At 37.1% G+C, this 21378-nt stretch overlaps 1 protein-coding gene across 1 annotated transcript in view; it reads right to left on the reverse strand.

Moving 5' to 3' along the window:
* The window catches only part of adgrv1 (adhesion G protein-coupled receptor V1), a 198323-nt gene that overhangs the window by 145756 nt on the left and 31189 nt on the right, over positions 1 to 21378 (reverse strand). Inside the window, exons 10-20 of the mRNA XM_031893453.1 lie at positions 21022 to 21195; positions 20032 to 20255; positions 13191 to 13317; positions 11509 to 11694; positions 8281 to 8461; positions 6864 to 7027; positions 3601 to 3724; positions 2637 to 2900; positions 2303 to 2429; positions 978 to 1195; positions 45 to 788 (exon numbers count right to left, since the gene is read on the reverse strand). Of these exons, the coding sequence (XP_031749313.1) occupies positions 45 to 788; positions 978 to 1195; positions 2303 to 2429; positions 2637 to 2900; positions 3601 to 3724; positions 6864 to 7027; positions 8281 to 8461; positions 11509 to 11694; positions 13191 to 13317; positions 20032 to 20255; positions 21022 to 21195 (2533 nt within the window). The remainder of the gene's footprint in view (positions 1 to 44; positions 789 to 977; positions 1196 to 2302; positions 2430 to 2636; positions 2901 to 3600; positions 3725 to 6863; positions 7028 to 8280; positions 8462 to 11508; positions 11695 to 13190; positions 13318 to 20031; positions 20256 to 21021; positions 21196 to 21378) is intronic.

Genomic DNA, 21378 nt, shown 5'->3' on the forward strand with positions numbered 1-21378 from the left:
AGATGGTTTCTATAATACTGCATAAAATGTAATGAGCTACATACCATTAATTATTGCTTCGCCTTTTAGGCTCTTAACTCCACCAGGAATAGGGCTTCCATCAATATAAAACTCAATAAAGCCATCATCTAATGTAATTAAAAGATGTATCCATATAGTTTCATCAATTAACTTTGGCATGCCAGCCCTTGCAATATAAGTAATGTTAGACCCAAATGTTGTGTAACAAAGGGTTAAAAAAATATAGGATCCATTTGTTTCAACTTGCACGCCATAATACAAAATACCATTATGATTTTCCTTTGATATTATAAATCCATTGGTGTTTACTTGTGGTATGGCCCAAGCTGAAAAGGTGAAATTTGCCAGAGTGTTGTTCATGTCGCTTATATCATGCTCATCAATTAAGCCAAATGAATCTTCAGCTCCATTGAAATAGAGGGCATCAGTGCCACTGTAATGACGACGCTTGTGAGGCTGCAACAGTACAGAAGGGGGGAACAAAGCATGAAGCAAAAAATCCATCATGGGTGGGAGGCCATTCCTGTATGTGCTGGACAATACTTCCCAGCCAACCCGGACATTCCCATAAGTGCCCTGATGTCTCCAAATAGAGAAGTTAGTAATATAGCTCATGTCATCCTCTGAATTCACATCTTCTGCTACCTCTCTATTAAGGCTCTCTGGGCCTATCACAAACACTCCAAAAGGGTCGTCATTGAAAGGAATCATCACTGTTACACTGAGATCCTTTTGTGCCAGCTTGCCGCCAGGACCTGGAGATCCACCTTTAATCAACAAAGTAGACGAATTATGATTAAATATATCTAGAGCGTAACCATGAAACAGAGACACGATGAAAGGAAACTTAAGCAGAATTTCAGAAAAGACAAAACATTTTATATTAACTAAGCTCTATAATTTTCTCTGATATTGACAAATTAAAAGCTCAGTGGTATTGTCTTCTGCAAACATACCTGAGATGTTGACCAACATTAAAGTGTAAAATTCATTGAACTCTGGAATTAAGTCGGGAATGGCATGCAGTATAATATAATTTAATTGCTCTCCATTTCTGAACCAAATGCTGCCCGAGTGGTTATAAAACTCTTCTCCTGGTTGTAAGGCAGAATTATTCTGAAAGATTGCCCACTGTACATACACATTGCCAAAATGGCCCCTGTTTCTCACCACCCTAAAAAAGAAAAGTCAGTTATATACACTCTTGCAATGTAGTAAATATAATATAATAAGCTGCACATCTGTTATATATAATTGATATATACCTGCATAGCTAAATTGGCAGGTGTGTCCCTAATTCTGTATGTTTAAATATTAATATATATATATATCACTTATATAGCAATATATAAATGTGCTTACAATACATTAATAATAGGGGCAGCTGCAATATATACTGTAGCTATATACTGTAGCTGCTGCTGAGCAGTTAATAGTATCTGTAATGAGAAGCATTGGGCTACAGTAGAAAGTAAGGGTGGATTTCACATTAATATCACTATTCATATTACAGGAATACTGTTGATCAGTTTTTGTAATAGGCCACCAATAGTCACATGTACAGATTATGAAATGTCTAAGCATACATTACAAAGACTTCCAGCCAAAAAAAGTTTCCTAAAAGCTACTTGGTTGAAAATAATACAACTCCAAATCCTTCATTTTTGGATTTACATGAATACTGAATCCTCCACCTAAGATTTGGCTAAATTTCTAACCCTAAGAGTCCAGAGCATTAAAGCCACACAACTCTAAGGCTAATGGCACAGACGGACTTTTCACATGAGCTGAAGCCCAGCGTAAAGGTTATCTAGGGAGACATCTTGAACACTTACTTGCTGAAACTCTTTTTTAAACTATGACTGTTAGAGAAGTATTTTTATATACAGGTATAGGACCTGTTATCCAGAATGCTCGGGACCAAGGGTATTCCGGATAAGGGGTCTTTCTGTAATTTGGATCTCCATACCTTAAGTCTATTAAGAAATCAATAAAACATTAATTAAACCCAATAGGATTATTTTACATCCAATAAGGATTAATTATATCTTAGTTGGGATCAAATACAAAGCACTGTTTTATTATTACAGAGAAAAAGGAAATCAATTTTAAAAATCTGAATTATTAGATTAAAATGGGGTCTATGAGAGACAGGCTTTCCGTAATTCGGAGCTTTCTGGATATCGGGTTTCCGGATAAGGGATCCCATACCTGTATCTGCAGTTTTGTAAATTAGGCCCTGACCAAATGTTAGACTGCAAAATACTCTCACAGTTCTTACTTGAAGTTCGTTGTTGTCCCTTCTTCAACACTTTTGTTAACGGGCTCAATCGAAAATATACCATTTGGGTCATCGTTAGCTTTAATAATAACTGTTGCATTCCCATTTCCACTCACAACTGTGTCACCTAAAAAGAGAGTAACAAAAAAAGCTTGTGGATCTCATCCATATAATTTAGGTAGTAATTGCATGGTGCCTTTTAAAGCCTTGTATTGTAAAAATACTTCCTGTAGCAAACATTTGAAATGAATACAAATGACAATATTATATTATTAGATTAAGAGCCTATTGCAAATAAATACTATTATTTAATATATTTTGCAATGCTTATAACCTGTTGCATTGAGAAGCAATATATAAAATGGTTCATCTGTTTCTGGGATATCATCTTCACTCGTATTAATTGTTATATTAAGTACTCTTTGTCCAACATCAAACACGAGAAGATTTCCAGAGCTGTAAATAAAGTCTTTATCTTCAGCCCTGGCAAGTCCATTGATGGTAGTGTACATGACAGAGGAGACAAAATCTGCCGAACCATTTCTTACAACAGTGAGGTTTGCGCTTTGACCTTCTTCAACCCAAATCACAACAGGCTCTAGAACAGAAAAGACACTGCAGTTAAAAAACACACATACAGGTATGTATCTCATAGATGTGTAAATGCTCAGAGAAAATTCACATATAGGTTTAAATAAAACTCTCCAAATTATATGGTCAGAAATCCCCTTGGTGTTAAATTCAAGTTTATCCAAAGTAGCCAATATAGATATATAACCATTTACAGCCTCACTTATAGATAGAGAGAGAGAGAGAGAGAGAGAGAGAGAGGGGAGAGAGCGATAGATAGATAGATAGATAGATAGATAGATGATAGATAGATAGATAGATGATAGATAGATAGATAGATAGATAGATAATAGGTAGATGCTGGTAACAGATAATGCTTTATTATCCTTATGATAAATTAGATTTAATGGTGTATGTATATGGGAAGGCAGTAGTATAAAAAGCATGAGGATGGTGGGCATTTTATTATTCCTGGGGTATATAAATTAGCCTTTATATCCAGCACAAGCCAGGACACAACATCACAATTACCATGCTCTTGACATAGTGGTCTGATCATTAAATGGATCTAGTTTTTTCACCCGGACAAAGGACTGTATATGGAAACTCTTATGTGCAGTGATAGCTATATAAAATTATAAAAATGAAATTTTCACTATTGACACGTATTACCTGCTGTTTCTCACAACATTAGACTATAATTTATCCATGTTACAAAAATCAATTACCTTTAAAGAAAACAGCATCATCATTTTTGTTTATCTCTAACTTGGCAGTGATTATACTACCCATTCTGGCACCTCCAGTAGCATTAAGAAGATTGAGGGTAAAGGTTTCCTTGGGTTCTGGGATCTAAAGAGTATAACACATCATTTTGGTGAACACATAGAAATAAAATAAAATTTTAGCAATTAACTAAAAATCAAATTTAAATATCAAGAATGTACCTCCAACACTCCAAGCCAGAGTTTTTGATTTGCCACATGATCTTTAACAAAGACAAATAATAATTAACTCCAGCACCCAGGACTAAGAGAGGGAGCAATAAGAGCAACACTGCATGTAAAGTAGCATGTTTAGATGTCAACACGATCTATTAAAAAGTACATAATATATACCACAGCTGCAATATACTTTATACAGGTATGGGATTCCTTATCCGGAAAACCTGTTGCTCTGAATTACAGGAAGGCCAACTCCCATAGAGCCGATTATGAGCAAAAAATTCTAATTTTCAATATTTTCCCTTTTCTCTGTAATTATATAACAGTAGCTTGGACCTTATCCTAACAAAACTGTATGAATTCATATTGGTGGCAAAACAATCCTATTGTGTTTAGTTAATGTTTAAGTGATTTTTAGCAGACTTAAGGTATGATGATCCAAATTAAGTAAGGATTGCTTATTGGGAAACCCCAGATCCCAAGCATTTTGGATAACAGATTCTATACCTGTACTGCATCCAGTGCTCAAAAAGTAACACATCAGTAACTTTGAATGCTACTATGAGTCTGTGGGGCTGACCATAATGTATGTAGTATTTCTTTTATTGCCCCCTCTCTTAGGGGCACATTTACTAATCCACAAACGCTCCGAAGGCGTCCGAATGCGTTTTTTTCGTAATGATCGGTATTTTGCGATTTTTTCGTAAATTGTCGCAACTTTTTTGTAGCCGTTGCGACTTTTTCGTAAATTGTCGCGACTTTTTCATAGCCATTACGATTTGTGCGAATTGTCGCAACTTTTTCGTAGCCGTCGCGCCGAGTACGAAAGTTTTGAATTCATTCAAGCTTCAGTATTGTGACTTTCCTTGGGCCAGGTTGGAGCTGCAGAGTGCCATTGAGCCCTATGGGAGACTTTCCTTGGGGCGGGTTGGAGCTGCAGAGTGCCATTGAGTCCTATGGGAGACTTTCCTTGGGCCAGGTTGGAGCTGCAGAGTGCCATTGAGCCCTATGGGAGACTTTCCTTGGGCTGGGTTGGAGCTGCAGAGTGCCATTGAGTCCTACGGGAGACTTTCCTTGGGCCAGGTTGAAGCTGCAAAGTGCCATTGAGTCCTACGGGAGACTTTCCTTGGGCCAGGTTGGAGCTGCAGAGTGCCATTGAGCCCTACGGGAGGCTTTCCTTGGGCCAGGTTGGAGCTGCAGAGTGCCATTGAGCCCTATGGGAGACTTTCCTTGGGCCAGGTTGGAGCTGCAGAGTGCCATTGAGCCCTATGGGAGACTTTCCTTGGGCCAGGTTGGAGCTGCAGAGTGCCATTGAGCCCTATGGGAGACTTTCCTTGGGCCGGGTTGGAGCTGCAGAGTGCCATTGAGCCCTATGGGAGGCTTTCCTTGGGCCAGGTTGGAGCTGCAGAGTGCCATTGAGCCCTATGGGAGACTTTCCTTGGGCCAGGTTGGAGCTGCAGAGTGCCATTGAGCCCTATGGGAGACTTTCCTTGGGCCAGGTTGGAGCTGCAGAGTGCCATTGAGCCCTATGGGAGACTTTCCTTGGGCCAGGTTGGAGCTGCAGAGTGCCATTGAGCCCTATGGGAGACTTTCCTTGGGCCGGGTTGGAGCTGCAGAGTGCCAATGAGTCCTATGGGAGGCTTCCAAAATCATGCAAAGTCTGAAAGGTTTGCCCGCCGTTTACGAGCGCTCAATACGAAAAAGTCGCGACAATATACGAGCAAATCGTAACGGCTACGAAAAAGTCGCATCAATTCGCGCAAATCGTAATGGCTACGAAAAAGTCGCGTCAATTTACGAAAAAGTCGTAACGGCTACGAAAAAGTCGCAAAAAAACCCGAAAAAGTCGCAAAGTCCAATCCGAATTTTTCCCATTCGGATTCGTGGATTAGTAAATGTGCCCCTTAGCCTTGAAAGCTGGAGATTCAATTTACAGGTTGTCACACATCTTATTTACATGTTTATTTAGTACATTTAGGTTCAGAGTCATACACTTAAATATGTGCAAAGTATGCATATCCTTTGTGCCTACATACCCTTATGTATAAGTGCCTAGTGTGCACTGAGAGGTATGTATGCCCAAATCAGTACTAAAGTGCTTTCACACGAAATAATTTTCTATAACATGGCCTTTAAATTTGTGTGTCCACATGAGCATTCAGTGGGTTTGGGATATTTCTAAACATGGAAGAAGGTGTTCTAAGGAGAAGAAAAGGCAGTAATAAAGTAATTAAGCCAGGTTTTTTGTAGTAGTGCAATCAGAAAAGCTTTCTTTTTTTTTTTAGTAATTCTCCATCTTACTTTCGTTATTTCCACTGCAACCACCATATCCTATGCCTTGTGGCCACCAGGCTTGCCAAGATTCCTTCATTTCCTTTATAGCGATGGTTAACCTCAGTGCTCCTAACCTCAGTGCACCAGCCTGAGCTCTGGCCTATTAAAAGTTGGGGCTCCAACTGAAGAGTTGCCATTTCTGGGGTCAAGACTGACACCTGGATTTGCCATGTGACCAACATATTGCACATCTGTATGGAAATTGTAAGTAAAAAACATTCCTAAGGCTGCTCAGTACTGGATTGTGCATGTGTTGGCCCCAGGCCATTGCTTACACAGAAGAGAAGCAATTAGCACTAACTTTGCACAGGTAGTTGATTCCTGGCTAATACTTTGAGATATTGCAGGCAAACTGAAGAAAGCAGAGCAGTGCTGGGTGATTATGTTCATACTTATATAATGGCTAACAGATGTAGTTCATGTTGATGATAGACTTTGCTTTCCCTTTAAGGATGGGATGGGGTGTGATTCAACCAGCAGGACTGCAAATTGAATTTAGTGGGAATTCTATAAAAATACCTCCTTATAACAAGCATTTCAAAAACATAAAGGGTTGTTCATATTCCCTGTAACAAACAAATAAAATGATTTGTCTTATAGATGTATGGCCCCAGTCATTGGACATCTGACTGGGTTGGTGATGCTCTCTCTCTTTGTCTGCGGAAAGTATGCATTTTTATGGACAGAATGTTAATCATGGTTACATTATTTACCTCATCTGGCAGGGATGAGATGGTGATCATTTTAGAAATTTCCTTGTCCTGGAAGGAAAGTATTCCCTGAGTAGGATAGACATCATTAGTGGAATTTGGAATGATGAACCAGCTCACATTTATGTTTCCAAAGTTTCCTTGCTTCCTTATAACGGTAAATGTTGCTATGAAATGCAGAAAAAATACACAGGTTAACAGAGGAACAGCACATCTATCCTAGGTGGCAATTTTATCTATAATAAAAGAGTTTCCAACATTGAAGATGATACTTATTACCATGTGACTTGCTGTCAAAAGCATAGATCTATAAAAAATACTATAGACATTTTCTACCATAGTATATTTCAGATGATGGGTTTGTAGTCCCAGGAGGCCTTATGTTGTTAAGTTATGGAACTCTTTACAGAGAAAAGGTTGGTGATCAGCTAGAATCAGAAAAGGACATTTGCATTTAAATGCAGGAAAACATTCTAAGTGCTTGGCTTAGTAAGTATCCATGTGCCAAACTATTAATCAGGTAAAATTTAACCTAGAAAGGAAGTGGTATAGAGAGGGAAGGTTCAATCTGTAACTTAAATACAGGCATCTAAATACAGTCTCCTATTTGTCTGTTTGCTATGTGTGAGTCAATGCACATTTATCTTCTTAGAAATGACAGTAACAAACCAACATAACATACTTAGCAGTTTTTATGCACTTTGAGGCCTATCTACTTATTTTTCGGGGGCAAGAAAACATTGTTCCATTCATTTTCAATGAGGCTGCAAATCTTGAATGTTTTAAAAACAGGGAAAATAAATAAAGATCCTTGAGAAGATTCTCATTGACGTCTGTAGAAACTCGCCAGCTTTTACTTGTCGAGTTTTTTTCTGGCGTCTTTTCTTTAATAAATCTCAAATATTCAAGGATATTCTTGAGTATATTCGCATTCGTTTTTCTTACTGCGTTTTTTTCTCAAATCACAAAAAACACCCATAGAGGGAGATTTATCAAGATTTAAATTTGTGTAATTTTTGTGGATTTTTCTACAATGAAAACCTGACAAATTAAAAAATCACAAATGTTGACTTATTTATTATTATTTGCCTAAGACAGCTTCCTTGACTTCTACATGACCTTAACAGCGTTTAGATAATATAGTTATGTATTAGTAATTTTCATTGGTTTTTACACTTGAAAAATTACAAAAAATGTGTGTTTTCAAGTAATTAGTAAAATGCAATATTTTTAGTGCTAAAAAGAATGATTAATGAAAACAAAAAGTAAATGAAAAGCACAGCCATCAGTCCAATTCATTTCTATAAAAGAAAACTGATGTTGATGTTACAGACAAGGTGTATCTTATCAAACATTTGTACAATATTCAATTCTTATTCACACATTTCATGTCAAAACATAATTAAAATGAAGCATTTACCATTGCAGATTTCATCTCCTTTGCTTTCGTTAAGACTCATTACTATGCCATCTGAGATGAATTCGATCACTCCATGAGGATCATCATTTTTTAGAATGGTTATGTTAACTGCCCTGGCATCTCCTAGAGTGGTCGGAAATTCCCCATGACTGCTTAGTACCACGGAATACAACTCATCCAGCTGAAATATAAAAGTTTAGCGAGAAATTAGTATGCAAACACAAATAATTGCATTAGGAAGTATGGGATCTTCTGCCTTACTACTAGGGGCAAATTTATCAAAATGTGAGTTCAGAGCTTAATACATAAAAACTCATGTTCTATTCATTTCTATGGGCTTTTTAGAAGCGTATTTATCAAAAAGTGAGTTCTAACTTTCACCCATTGATAAATACACTTCTTAAAATTCCATAGGAATGAATAGAACGTAAGGGAGATTTTATGTATTCAGCTCTGAACTCACATTTTGATAAATCTGCCCCCCAGTGTATAATAAATCAGTAATAATAAAAAAAAAACATAAAATACAAAATAAAGACCAGTTGCAAGTTGTCTTAGAATGTTGCTGTCTACAATGCATCATACTAAGGGGCACATTTACTAACCCACGAACAGGCTGAATGCGTCCGATTGCGTTTTTTTCATAATGATCGGTATTTGGCGATTTTTCGGCAAATTATCGCAACTTTTTCGTTGCCATTCCGAATGTTGCGCAAAATCTGCCGATTTTTTCGTAGCATTAAAACTTGCGCGAAAAGTCGCGCCTTTTTCGTAGCCATTCCAAAAGGTGCGCAAAATGTTGCGATTTTTTCGTAGCGTTCGGATTCATTCAAGCTTCAGTATGGTGACTTTTCTTGGGCCAGGTTGGAGCTGCAGGGTGCCATTGAGTCCTATGGGAGGCTTCCAAAATCATGCTAAGTCTGAAAGTTTCGCCCGCCGTTTACGAGCGCTCAATACGAAAAAGTTGCGACAAGATACGAGCGAATCGTAATGGCTACGAAAAACTCTAGTTTTTTCGCGCAAATCGTATTTGTAACGAAAAATTCGCAACAATTTCCGAAAAGTCGTAAAGGCGCCGAAAAAATCGCAAAAAATACGAAAAAGTCGCAAAATGTTCATTTTCCAATCGGAATTTTTCCAATTCGGATTCGAATTTGTGTCTTAGTAAATCAGCCCCTAAAAGTTAATTATAAGGTGAACCGCCCCTTTAATGTCTATATTTGTTCAATAAACAAAATCAGGATCTATTGCAAATTGTCTTGGAATTTTGCTGTTTACACCATACGCTATACTAAGGGGCAGAACTATTAACATTCTGATTTATGTGTTTTTTTTTTTTAAACTCATTTCCACAAAAACTACAAATGTCTAGTCATTTATTAAAAGATCCGAATTGAAAAAGCACAAACAAAAACGATGCATAAAATAAACCTTGAAAACAACAACTTTTTTTGTATTGTTGCACAAATGCCAGCATTTGTGACGGCATATTTTTGTTTTTTCACATAATAAATCACAAAAAATAGTGTTTTTTTCCTGCATAAAAACATTATTTTGGTGAAAAAAATATGAATCTTGAAAAAAAAACTCTAATGTTAATGTAAATGCCCCCCTTAAAGTTAATTTTAAGGTGTACTGCCCATTACATTAATATATTTTTAAAGCTATTTTACCAAAATAGGTTTGGGATCCATTATCCAGAAATCTATTTTCCAGAAAGCTCCAAATTACGGGAAGGCAATGTACCATAGACTCTATTTAAACAAAAAAATCTAATTTGTATGTATATATACGTTAACAGGTATGGGATTCCTTATCCGGAAACCTGATATCCAGAAAGCACCGAATTACGGAAAGCCTGTCTCCCATAGACTTCATATTAATCAAATAATTCAGAATTTAAAGCCGATTTCCTTTTTCTCTGTAGAAATAAAACAGAACCTTGTAATTGGTCCCAACTAAGATATAAATAATCCTTATTGGATGCAAAACAATCCTATTGGGTTTAATTAATGTTTTATTGATTTTTTAGTAGACTTAAGGTATGGAGATCCAAATTACGAAAAGATCCCTTATCCAGAATACCCTTGGTCCCGGGTCCTATACCTGTATTTATAAAGCGCTACTTATATATGCAGTGCTGTACAATGGAACATTAAATTAATACAACAGGGGGTTATTACAATAATAGATAAATACAAAGTATGACAATACTTTCAAATAAATATAAGGTACAGTTGCAATAAGTTAAGAATCAAAGAGACAAGAGGATGGAAGTCCCTGCCCACTTAAATCTTATTTTAAAAAAAATAATTTCCTTTTTCTCTGTAATAAAACAGTAACTTGTACTTGATTCCAAATAAGACATAATTCATTTTTATTGGAGGCAAATAATGTTTATATGATTTTTTGAAGTAGACTTAAGGTATGGAGATCCAAATTACGGCAAGATCCCTTATCTGTAAAACCCCTGATCCTGAGTATTCTGGATAACAGGTCCCATACCTGTATATGTCAGCATGCTTTTAATATCATAGCACCATGTATTCAATAATAAAAAGCACTGTTGATTACACTGAGGGGGTAGAAAAAATAGTTTCAGTGGTTAAGGCAGCTTTCCTTGAGGGCAATATTATGTTCAGCCAAGGGAAATAAATTAAGTGTTAATGCGGCTATATTTTTTCTTTAGTAGATTTATACTAAACATTACAAATGTATTTCCATTTTTATACAGTTCTTGGAGACTGTACTACGTGCCAGACGTTTAAATGCAATTCATGTTTCCCCTGCCGTCAGGGATAGCGATACTGTTTCTGCATTCTCACATTATTTCTGCTCTGTAAGGCTTTACCCTTAACAACAAAGAATGAGAAATAAATTAAGATTGAAATTCATATGCATCTCACATGTAGCACTAGAAGCTGATAACAAAAGGCTCGGGAGCCTCTTCCTTTGCTCTGTCTATAGCAAACTTGTCTAATTGGCAAATGATTGGTTCTTTATGCTAAAGAGGTGTCAAGGAATTTTCGCACTATTATCAATCCTGTGTAATGTGAATGGTGGTTCACAGCTCCTTAATAACCACTTAATCACGTATAACATATTTTAGGAAGTGCCTGAGCAGACAACCTCTTTTAGAATTTTATAACAACAAGGTGAGGAGAACGTTAACCTCTGTGCAGAAAATTAGGAAAAGAAGTGCCACTAAGGCGTGAAGAAGTCTAATACCTCTGGTATCCAATCTATCCTTGTTAACAATGTAATTACAATCTCCTTTTCACCAGTCTTAAACTCCAAGATCCCAGTGTTTCCATAGAACTCATTGCTGTCCTTTGGTTCTACAGTGTAGCGCAGAAACTGCTGAACGAGTATACCCTTTGATCGTGAAATTCTAAGTTCAACGGAATCTCCTTCCTGGGAGAAAGAGAAAAAGCCACAACACAAACATAATTTGTCATTAAATGATAACTGCCATTCAGGTATTAATAAGAAAATAAGCATACTTACACATGCCCCAAATAAAACAAAAATTAAATATGTGCTGGGGCAAAAGAGAGACTGGATCTGTGCTGGACAGGTTGTTTATAATCAGAAAATATCCCAAAGAAATCTGTCCGTCTGTCATGGTTTGTTGATACATTATGTTAGAAATGGAATGGTGGAATGTACCTTTCCTGGGTAGATTAAGGATAAAATGGATTTTGATAGATCACCAGATCTATCAAAATCCATTTTATCCTTAATCTACCCAGAAAAGTTCTTAGTAAGAACCCCAAAAATCAAATTGTCCTCCTGATGGTGGAGAAGGGTGTTTTCATGGCAAATAAAACCTCTGTGTGTCATAACCGTAAAAGTGTGACTGCTAAGGGACAGCTTTAGGTCTTAAATAAAAACGAGGCATATTGTATGAATGTAAGATAAACATTAAATGGTATTATACTGGGTGAGTTTTTATGTATTAAGTTATAAACTTTTATAAGTAAATATTAAGTTATAAACATTTTGATAACTCCACCCCTTAGAGTAATGACCCTAAAGGCCTTTTTTTGTCCCAGAAAAGTTGTTAGAGAGAAAAATACTGACAATTATCCTCTTAAATTCCCTGTGGCTATGGCACATACAGGTGATTCTGTCTCAAATTGTAGTCATTGGTGTACTTAACACTTAACTATTAATTTTTTTTTCGTGATTGTCTTGGAGAACATCAGAAAAGCATTATTTTCCTTAATCCTTGAGTTGTGCCTCTATATTTAAATTGTTGTTAATTCTAAGGGCCATGGTAGACGGGGAGATTTCCCGAAATCGCGGTGCCGCATATGCCATCCCATCGGCGATTTACATTCAAGCCAGTAGGATGGCATATCGGGGAGATTATTAGCCCGCAACAAGGGACATTTGTCGCGGGCAACTAATCTCCCCATCTACCACGGCCCCAAAAGGATATTTTGGGCAGCATATCTGATCAGATTTAAGGTCATTAGCTTTCAATCTCTTTTTAATTGTTGTGGTTCTTAATTATTTGCCTTTTAGTTCAAGCTCTTTCCCAGCAGTCCAGAATGTTTAGGCCAGTAAACTCTTGCAACCGGCTGATTAATTGCGACTCCATCTTATTATTACTTGTATTTTTGTTAAGCCCCTGTACTGTAATGTTACCATGGTATGTAGTAAATGGTGATTAAGGCAAAATTAAATTTACCTTGCGGCCATTCCCTAAAACTTTTTATAGCATTTTTCTCCTTCAGTCTGTCCTATTTCTGCCCACTTGGTACCTTATGACCACAGGGAGTATTCCATTAAATACACAAAAATAAACAAATGGGGCTTTTCAAAATACTATAAACAGAACAGATTTGCTATGAATGGCTCCAGCTTTGCACTGATATTCTCATGATAGCTATTGTTATACTTACTTTTACATAATAGGGTCCTCTGGAAGAAGTAGAAAATTCAAATACGCCTCCGGGGTCATCATTCTGTAAAATGGTCAGTTCGCAGCTGGTAAATCCTGACTTCAGAATGTGATTTTCCACACTGACCCTTGAAAATGTTTCAATGAGAAGTAATGAGATGGAGACAGCAATTTATTTGGGAACCAAGGGGAAAACACATTATGAACACAGCAGTATATTTCAGAGCAATGAGTGGCAGATGTTGCCTTGAAATGTAATTCTTCTGATAGACAGTTCTAGAGGCCACTGGGAAGGTTATGTAACATTTTATTTGTCAAAGAAAAGAAAGTAATATAAAAATAATATGTGTTCTTACATAAACTTTATTATAACGACAAATCTACAGGGAAAAGGGGCCATTTAATATTTCTTGATTTGAGGCAGATAGTAGTGAATATGAATTTTGAGGAAAAATTAGGGACATGTACTAAACTTTCTTACTAAAAGATACTTTTTGCTGGACATTTTAAGCAGTGAATTTATAATAATTCTCCTCTACAAAGTTTAAAGGATCGTTTTTTATTCCCTGGGGTGAAGAAGTCAGAGTGCTAAAGGACACAAGGGGCACAAGGGCACCCCCCTCCCCTCTGAGTGTTCACTTACCAAGAATTTAGGGCCAGGGAATGCTGCTTTCTGTACTGATCATAAATCCAGCACTCTGTGCAGAGAGAAGTGTCAGGAGGCCCAGCCCTTACCACCTGCCTTAGGGCAGACAGTAAGGATATGGCCCCATTACAGGTCCCTAACCAGTGGCGTAACTGTAGAGGAAGCAGACCCCTGCAGTCTCAAGGAGGTCCAAAAAAATATTTTTTTGCAGGTGTGCCTGGCGCACCATAGTTACATTGATGTCCCTAATTTAAGTTTCCCCTTAAGTCTGGATGACTCAAATAAGGGGATGGTTAGGGAGCAGGAGAAAGGACACACACCAGTAGGGACTTGATTTAATTCTTGACTAGAATGCTGCTTAAAACAAGCAGTGCTCTATTTAAAGGTCCAGTTGCAGGTCTTTTTGAAACAAAGAGTTTCTGTAAGGTTGCACAATGCAGAACATATGCAAGATTATGCAGAGGAGAACCCCAATGTTTACTCATAGCCTATACCAAGATATATGATAACCCTATTTAATCACAGGTCTTCAGAGTTAAGTTGGTCATACACATACCAATAATATTGTACAAAATGATGTTTTGATTATTGTTAAATGTATGGCGGCCTGCCAATCCTGACCAGTATTTATGCACTATGGATATCAGCCAGTTCAGGGTGGAAAGGTTTGAAAATGTAATCTGCCAATGCACCTTGTCAAATAGGAGTCGCAGTCCCACAACCCTGGTACAGGTACAGTTACAGACAGTAAAACGGGGCCATGGCACTCAGGGAGATTTGTCACCTGCGGCTAAATCACAAGCAAACTTCGGACCACTAAAGTGAGTCAATTTATTGCCAGTGGGAAAGCATTCAGGGGAGATTAGTCATCTGCGGTAGCCCAAATTTATCTGCAGGTAGCAAATCTCCCCATGTGCCATAACCACGTAAAATACTATTTATAGGAACTGAATAAAACTGAATAAAAGGAACTGAATAAAAGCTCAACAACTGTCATCAGCATTTATTAAAAGGAAGAAAACAAGCACAAGCAAATGAAAGGATCCACTCAGTGGGTTTCTCCATTCAGCATATGCACCTCATCAGGCAGATGTTACTGTTACTCTGCACACAACACAAGACAATGCATGCAGCATGCTTATATTGGGAATGGTGTAGTAGAAGGCAAGCCAGGCCAGCCAAATGTTGCTTGGTTTCATAGTAACCCTATAGGGCTAAACTCCATGACTGCTTTTCGCAGATGGTGTCGGATCGACAAAACGCATGCAACAAATCAAATGCAGTCATGTGCGTCAAAATATAATGGTACTGATACAAAACTCAGATGCATAAACTACATGTAATTTTTTACATGCGACATGACTGTTGGATGGGAACGTGGCATTCTGCATCTGCATCCAGTCGACTTTTTTTAAACACAGGAACAAAACACTCCCTCCAACTTTTTCTGATCCGACTTGACATTACAGCCTATGAAGTTCAGATCTTGTAGGATCCTACAAAATCTTGTACTTGTTGTTGGGTGCTGTTGATTGAATCTGACCCCCAAAATCTGAATAAAACCGCTCATGGAGTTTAGCCCTTATAACTGAGTCTATATAGAGATTTTTGATTTGAACAGCTGAGAAAAATTCTCCCAAGCGCATATACTGCGCAAGCTGATAAGATAATGTGTGCGTCAATATACAGACAGGAAGTGATATTATTATGAAACATGGAGACTAATAAAAGAAAAAAGAAATCACTCATCACAAAGATCTTTTTACACTTACTCAAAGTATACCACAGACTTTTCCGTTTCTACCCTGGCAAACAGAAAAGGTTGATGAAAGCGAAGCTTGCCAAAACCTCAATAAATCAGGATAAAAGAAAAAAGACACTTTTATTTCTGAAGTGCACATAATAATGGTTAGGTTTATGGGAGCTCTGTTTGTTGGGTGCTGCCCTGTTGACAAATGTTGGAAACAAATTGTCAGCTTTTCCTTAGAACGGATGACCCCACGACCAAACAGCATGTCAAGGCCCATTGAAATCTTCTCTTTACTTCTCTCTTCCTGCAGAACGACTGCCAAGCCCTGTGAATCTTCCCAAACTGCTGAGGCTGAACAAATCTCCTCCAGCGGCAGATAAAATGCACTTTATCAAGGCATTTCATTCTAAATTCTTTTTTAAAAGTAAATGTTTTTATTACTCCTGTATAAACATCTCTCTATTGTATAGAGCGAGAGTGTGTAACAACAAAATAAATATTAATTATTCTAAAATAATGAGGATAATTATGCCAAAGAACTCAGAAACATGTGGTTCATTAACCTGTGAGTTATTGCTTCACAATAAAATTGTACCTACTGTATAAATTCCCCCCTATGTACATGCAGAGACTTTGAGATAATATGGGTCATTTATGTCTGCGAGTGCAGCAAGTAAAGCGTAATTAGGAGTGCAATCAGCATTTTTTCCCACAATGCAGCATTTTCATGAGGATTCTAGTGGCACTGAGTTCACATGAGAGCATTGTACCTAATGTAGTTGCATCTGATTGACCAAAATTAACACAAATGTGCTCACATTTTGTTGTAAATTTCGACAAAATTGAATTAAAGTCTAGCTGAAGTAAATTCCAGTGCTTGCAGTGCGCGAGGCGTCTATAGCTTGATCCTTTAGGTGCAAGTGCACTGCACCTATTGATGCTTTGAGTTTTTAGGCATCTACTTTTAATGAATGGATTTTAAAGCACAACTCACTGCGGGAAAAACTGTGGAAGCGCCACTGTGCTTGCAAACGGAAATTACCCCTATAGAGTCAAGCCCTTCCTTCTTAACAGGCCTTTGAATTTATAATGTACGTTGGGGGGGGGGGGGTCCCTGCCTATATAATGCAGGCAAATTGAAATCATTCCTTAAAGGACATGTGAACCCTACATTTTCTTACCATGTATATAAGTTGGGCATATCTCCCCCACCCAGACAGCATCATTTATACTACATATATCCTCCCTGTTCGCCAGCACTATCACATTTTCCTAAAACAAATAGCAGCTTTCCTTCTGACATCATTAATGACATTTACAATTGTAAACAGCACATGTGCGCTGTAAAATTAATGTAATGAAGAATGCAGGCTTACACAGGCAGAAATTACTTTTATAAAACGTCCTACTTGGATTAAGCAGAGTTTTGGCTCGGCCCTTGTGCATAAGGGGTCTTTTTATGTAATTTGGATCTCCATACCTTAAGAATTAATTATATCTTAGTTGGGATCGAGTACAGGGTACTGTTTTATTATTACAGAGAAAAAGGAAATCATTTAACCATGAAATAAACCCAATAGGGCTGTTCTGCCCCCAATAAGGGGTAATTATATCTTAGTTGGGATCAAGTACAGGTACTGTTTTATTATTACAGAGAAAAGGGAATCATTTAACCATTAAATAAACCCAATAGGGCTGTTCTGCCCCCAATAAGGGGTAATTATATCTTAGTTGGGATCAAATACATGTACTGTTTTATTATTACAGAGAAAAGGGACTCATTTAACCATTAAATAAACCCAATAGGACTGTTCTGCCCCCAATAAGGGGTAATTATATCTTAGTTGGGATCAAGTACAGGTACTGTTTTATTATTACAGAGAAAAGGGAATCATTTAACCATTAAATAAACCCAATAGGGCTGTTCTGCCCCCAATAAGGGGTAATTATATCTTAGTTGGGATCAAGTACAGGTACTGTTTTATTATTACAGAGAAAAGGGAATAATTTAACCATTAAATAAACCCAATAGGACTGTTCTGCCCCCATTAAGGGGTAATTATATCTTAGCTGGGATCAAGTACAGGGTACTGTTTTATTATTACAGAGAAAAATTTGAACTATTTTATCAAAATAGAGTCTATGGGAGATATATATTAATACACACACACAAAGGTTTACAGTTCAATATGTGTCTTTTATTAGATAGTATTTTGTGCAGTTTTTAATTAAATAGTTTGTGATTAGCAGTTGTTTGGTGGATTTCTTCCTAGTTAGGTCAAAGTCGGATTTTATATAGCTTAATGTGGATGAGTAAAGCCCTATTCCCATTGTTTGAGTTGGTATATATATAGATATTTAACCAAACTAAAATACTCTAATCTGAGTTGGTTGTAAAAGTTTTCAGATTATCGGCATATAAACATAGTTTGCGTGGCTGTGCCAATAACCACTACTTAGAAATGGTTATAATACCAATCAAAAATATGTGATGTTCCATTTATAAAAGAGAAGGAGCTGAAAGAAAGAAATCAGATTTATTTTAGCTCTGGTCTACACACAGAGTAAAGAGTATCTTAATTATTCTGAAGGTTTTACTGTGACTGGATGATAATCTGACCTTCTCATAGGGTCAATATGCACAGTCACCATGTGTGGTAATGTAGCTCTATCAGCCTAACAATATTCAATGCACATAATGTCCCATGTGCACAAAAATGAAAGTGATAATAATATTAAAAATTAACTCATAAGTTTATAATAATAATAATGGGGAGGGAAGTGAAAACTAAACCGTGCTGCCCTTAATTGCATATCCCTATACTAACTGATGGAAGAGACAACATCTGGCAAAACACAAAACAAAGATACATCTTTATTCACCATAGTGAATTCATAAAGAGCTTCCAAATTGATGGAAAAGGACCCATAATGATCAAGCAAACTAGGATGGCATAAAGAGAAATAAGCCACAAGGCTGACATCACAGTGCCTAGAAGGTGGAATTACCCACCAGCAGAACATGTCTGGCTCTAACAACAACCAACACCTCAAAACAAAGCCCCTTCTAAAATATCAGCACCCTAGCCGCTTGTTATCTTGCTCACAACATCAATTATTTTTAGGCAATTGGTCTAAAATAACCACCACTTTTTCTTACCCTCACTCCCCAAAACATGATAGATTCAGAAAAATATATAAGGTCATAAAATTTTCATCTTCCAAGTCTTAAGACCAATAAACAAAATGACATTCAAATAATAATCAACCATCATAGTGTGATATGTAAAACAATGGGGGATCATTTATAAAGTTTGCAGTGCAGAGCACATTTATTTGCCTATGGTTATTTTGCGCATGTTTCCTCCAAAACACTTAAATATTGCACTGCACTGCTGTGCCCATCTTTCCTTTTTGAGAATTAAGATGCATTTGTGAGATAGGTGTTTGCGCAAGCATGGCCACAGTGTGTGTGTATATTGGGTGTGAGTATATTGTTGATGGCCATTTTGTAAATATAGATTAGCAATCTGCAATCCACCACCAAAGTTGTGGCATAACTCAAATGTAGAGTGTGCACATTGTGCCATATTATAACGCCACATTATGTAACTTGTGATTATGCCATATTTAAAAAGCCCTTAAGGACTATGTTTGCACATAAACACACCAATCATGTCTAGATTTATAAATAAAAAAGCAATAGGCAAATATGTTCACTGTGCGTATCATTCTGCTCTGTGTGAAGTTTATAAATGAACCCCAATAATTGGCAGTTGCTACTCGGCCTGTTTCTGAGTTGCCAGCAGGACTATTCTTTGTTACAGTGTGACAATTGCTGGCATGCATATAAATCATTCATGAGGTGTCAAGTCAACCCAAATGTCTGCAGGATTTGGCCCCTTTCGCTGCAGTGACAGTCTATGACAAAAGACACTGTCTGTACTTTTAATCATAGAGGAAGAAATGGAATGTGTTAGGAGGAATTGCAATTGTTTTATAGTGACCTTTCTTACGTACGTCACACGAGTCACAAATTGCTGGAAGAAAGGAACTTGTCCTGAAGCAAACAAAGGCCATGGTGGGCGAGTCAGTTTTGATGCTTTAAAAGTGACTGTCAAATCATAATTACAACAATGTTTCCTTTGCATTATTTTAATCATTTGCATTCACTTCTTTAAGAAGCATCAGAAGCAAATAAAGAGAGAGTTTTATTATATCCAATGCCGTGTCATACAATTCTGCTGAAATAATACAATTATATAAAACTCTGGGACCATCAAAACCTTCACATAGTCAGCTTTGTCATGATGCCACAAATTCCTTAGCCACAAACACCTTAGCTTGCTGAACTGTCTGCACAGAAATGAATCTTTTGGAACTGTTAGCTAATACCTTTACCCCATTTCTATGTGGAAGCATAAAGTAATAGAGAAAAAAGATTACCTGTTCAAGGATATTATCACAGTTTCATTAACTTCAGGTATATCATCAGGTTTTATAGTAATGTTTATGGTGGTGTCACTTTGTCCATGTAAGAACTTTACAGAACCATTAAATGGACTTAAATCGTTTAAAGTAACAGCATTAGCATTTAAACCAGTCGGTTTTAGGCTCCAAAAGACAACAGCCTCTCCTCCGGTGCCATCACGATGCAATGCAATAGAAACCTGCAAAGAAACAGCAATGTGTGACAGAGCTTTGGGATATGCATACTTTGGTTGCTAAGGTGCAATGTACCCTAGCAACCAGACAGTGGTTTGAATGAGAGTCTGGAATATGAAAACAAAAGAGCCTGAATAGAATTCTAAGTATTAAAAAGTAACAATAACATTAGAATTGTAGCCTCACAGAGCAATAGTTTTTTTGGCTGCTGGGGTCAGTGACCCCCATTTGAAAACTGGAAAGAGACAGAAGAGGAAAGCAAATAATAAAAAGAAACTAAAAATGAAAAAAGATGACCAGCTGAAAAGTTACTAATAACTAGCCATTCTATAACATATTAAAAGTTAATGTAAAGGTGAACTCCCCCTTTAATTACAGATGCAATGGTCTTTTGTATGTATTATAAACTACTACAGGTATGGAACCTGACGTTTGGGACTTGGGTTTTCTAGATAAGGAATCTTTCCATAATTTATATCCCCAAATATATTTTACAATTTTTAATTACTGATACAAATGGAGTCTATGGAAGACGGCCTTCCTGTAATTCGGAGCTCTGTGTGCTCTGGGAAAAGTACAACATTCTAGATGCCTTTGCTTTAGGATAAATACACACTAGGAATCTTTAGCCTAAATTACTGTATAGTATGGTTGAAATTACTCTATCGCTGATCAATTCATTATGGATATAAATAGGTAGGAATTAGTTTGATTCTTCTGAAATGTCAGGCAAACATGATCCAAAATGTGAAGTCACTTTCAGTTTCTTACCACTTCTGATGCATTTTCAGGTTCAGACACAATAATTGACAGATTGCTTGTAAAGCCAATTTCTCCATTTGCGATATCAGCAGTAACACTGAGAGAAACGTTCTGCAGCGTCCCTAGCCTAGGGCTCACTGGAGGCACGATGGGAAAGGGGCTTAAAAGCTCACAGGTTTTCAGCTAAAAAACAATTATAATTCTGGTAAGTGGTACATTATATGCAAAACCCATAGCTGCTTTAATTATAACCAGGAACATTAAATAACTTGTGTTTAAAGATTTATTGAATAAGAATTCTGAAACAGTATAAATCCCTACTGGTTTACATACAAAATGATTCAGCTTGGGTTGTAAGGAGCAGAT

This window comes from Xenopus tropicalis, chromosome 1 (genome assembly GCF_000004195.4).
Source record: "Xenopus tropicalis strain Nigerian chromosome 1, UCB_Xtro_10.0, whole genome shotgun sequence".
NCBI classification, from domain to species: domain Eukaryota; kingdom Metazoa; phylum Chordata; class Amphibia; order Anura; family Pipidae; genus Xenopus; species Xenopus tropicalis.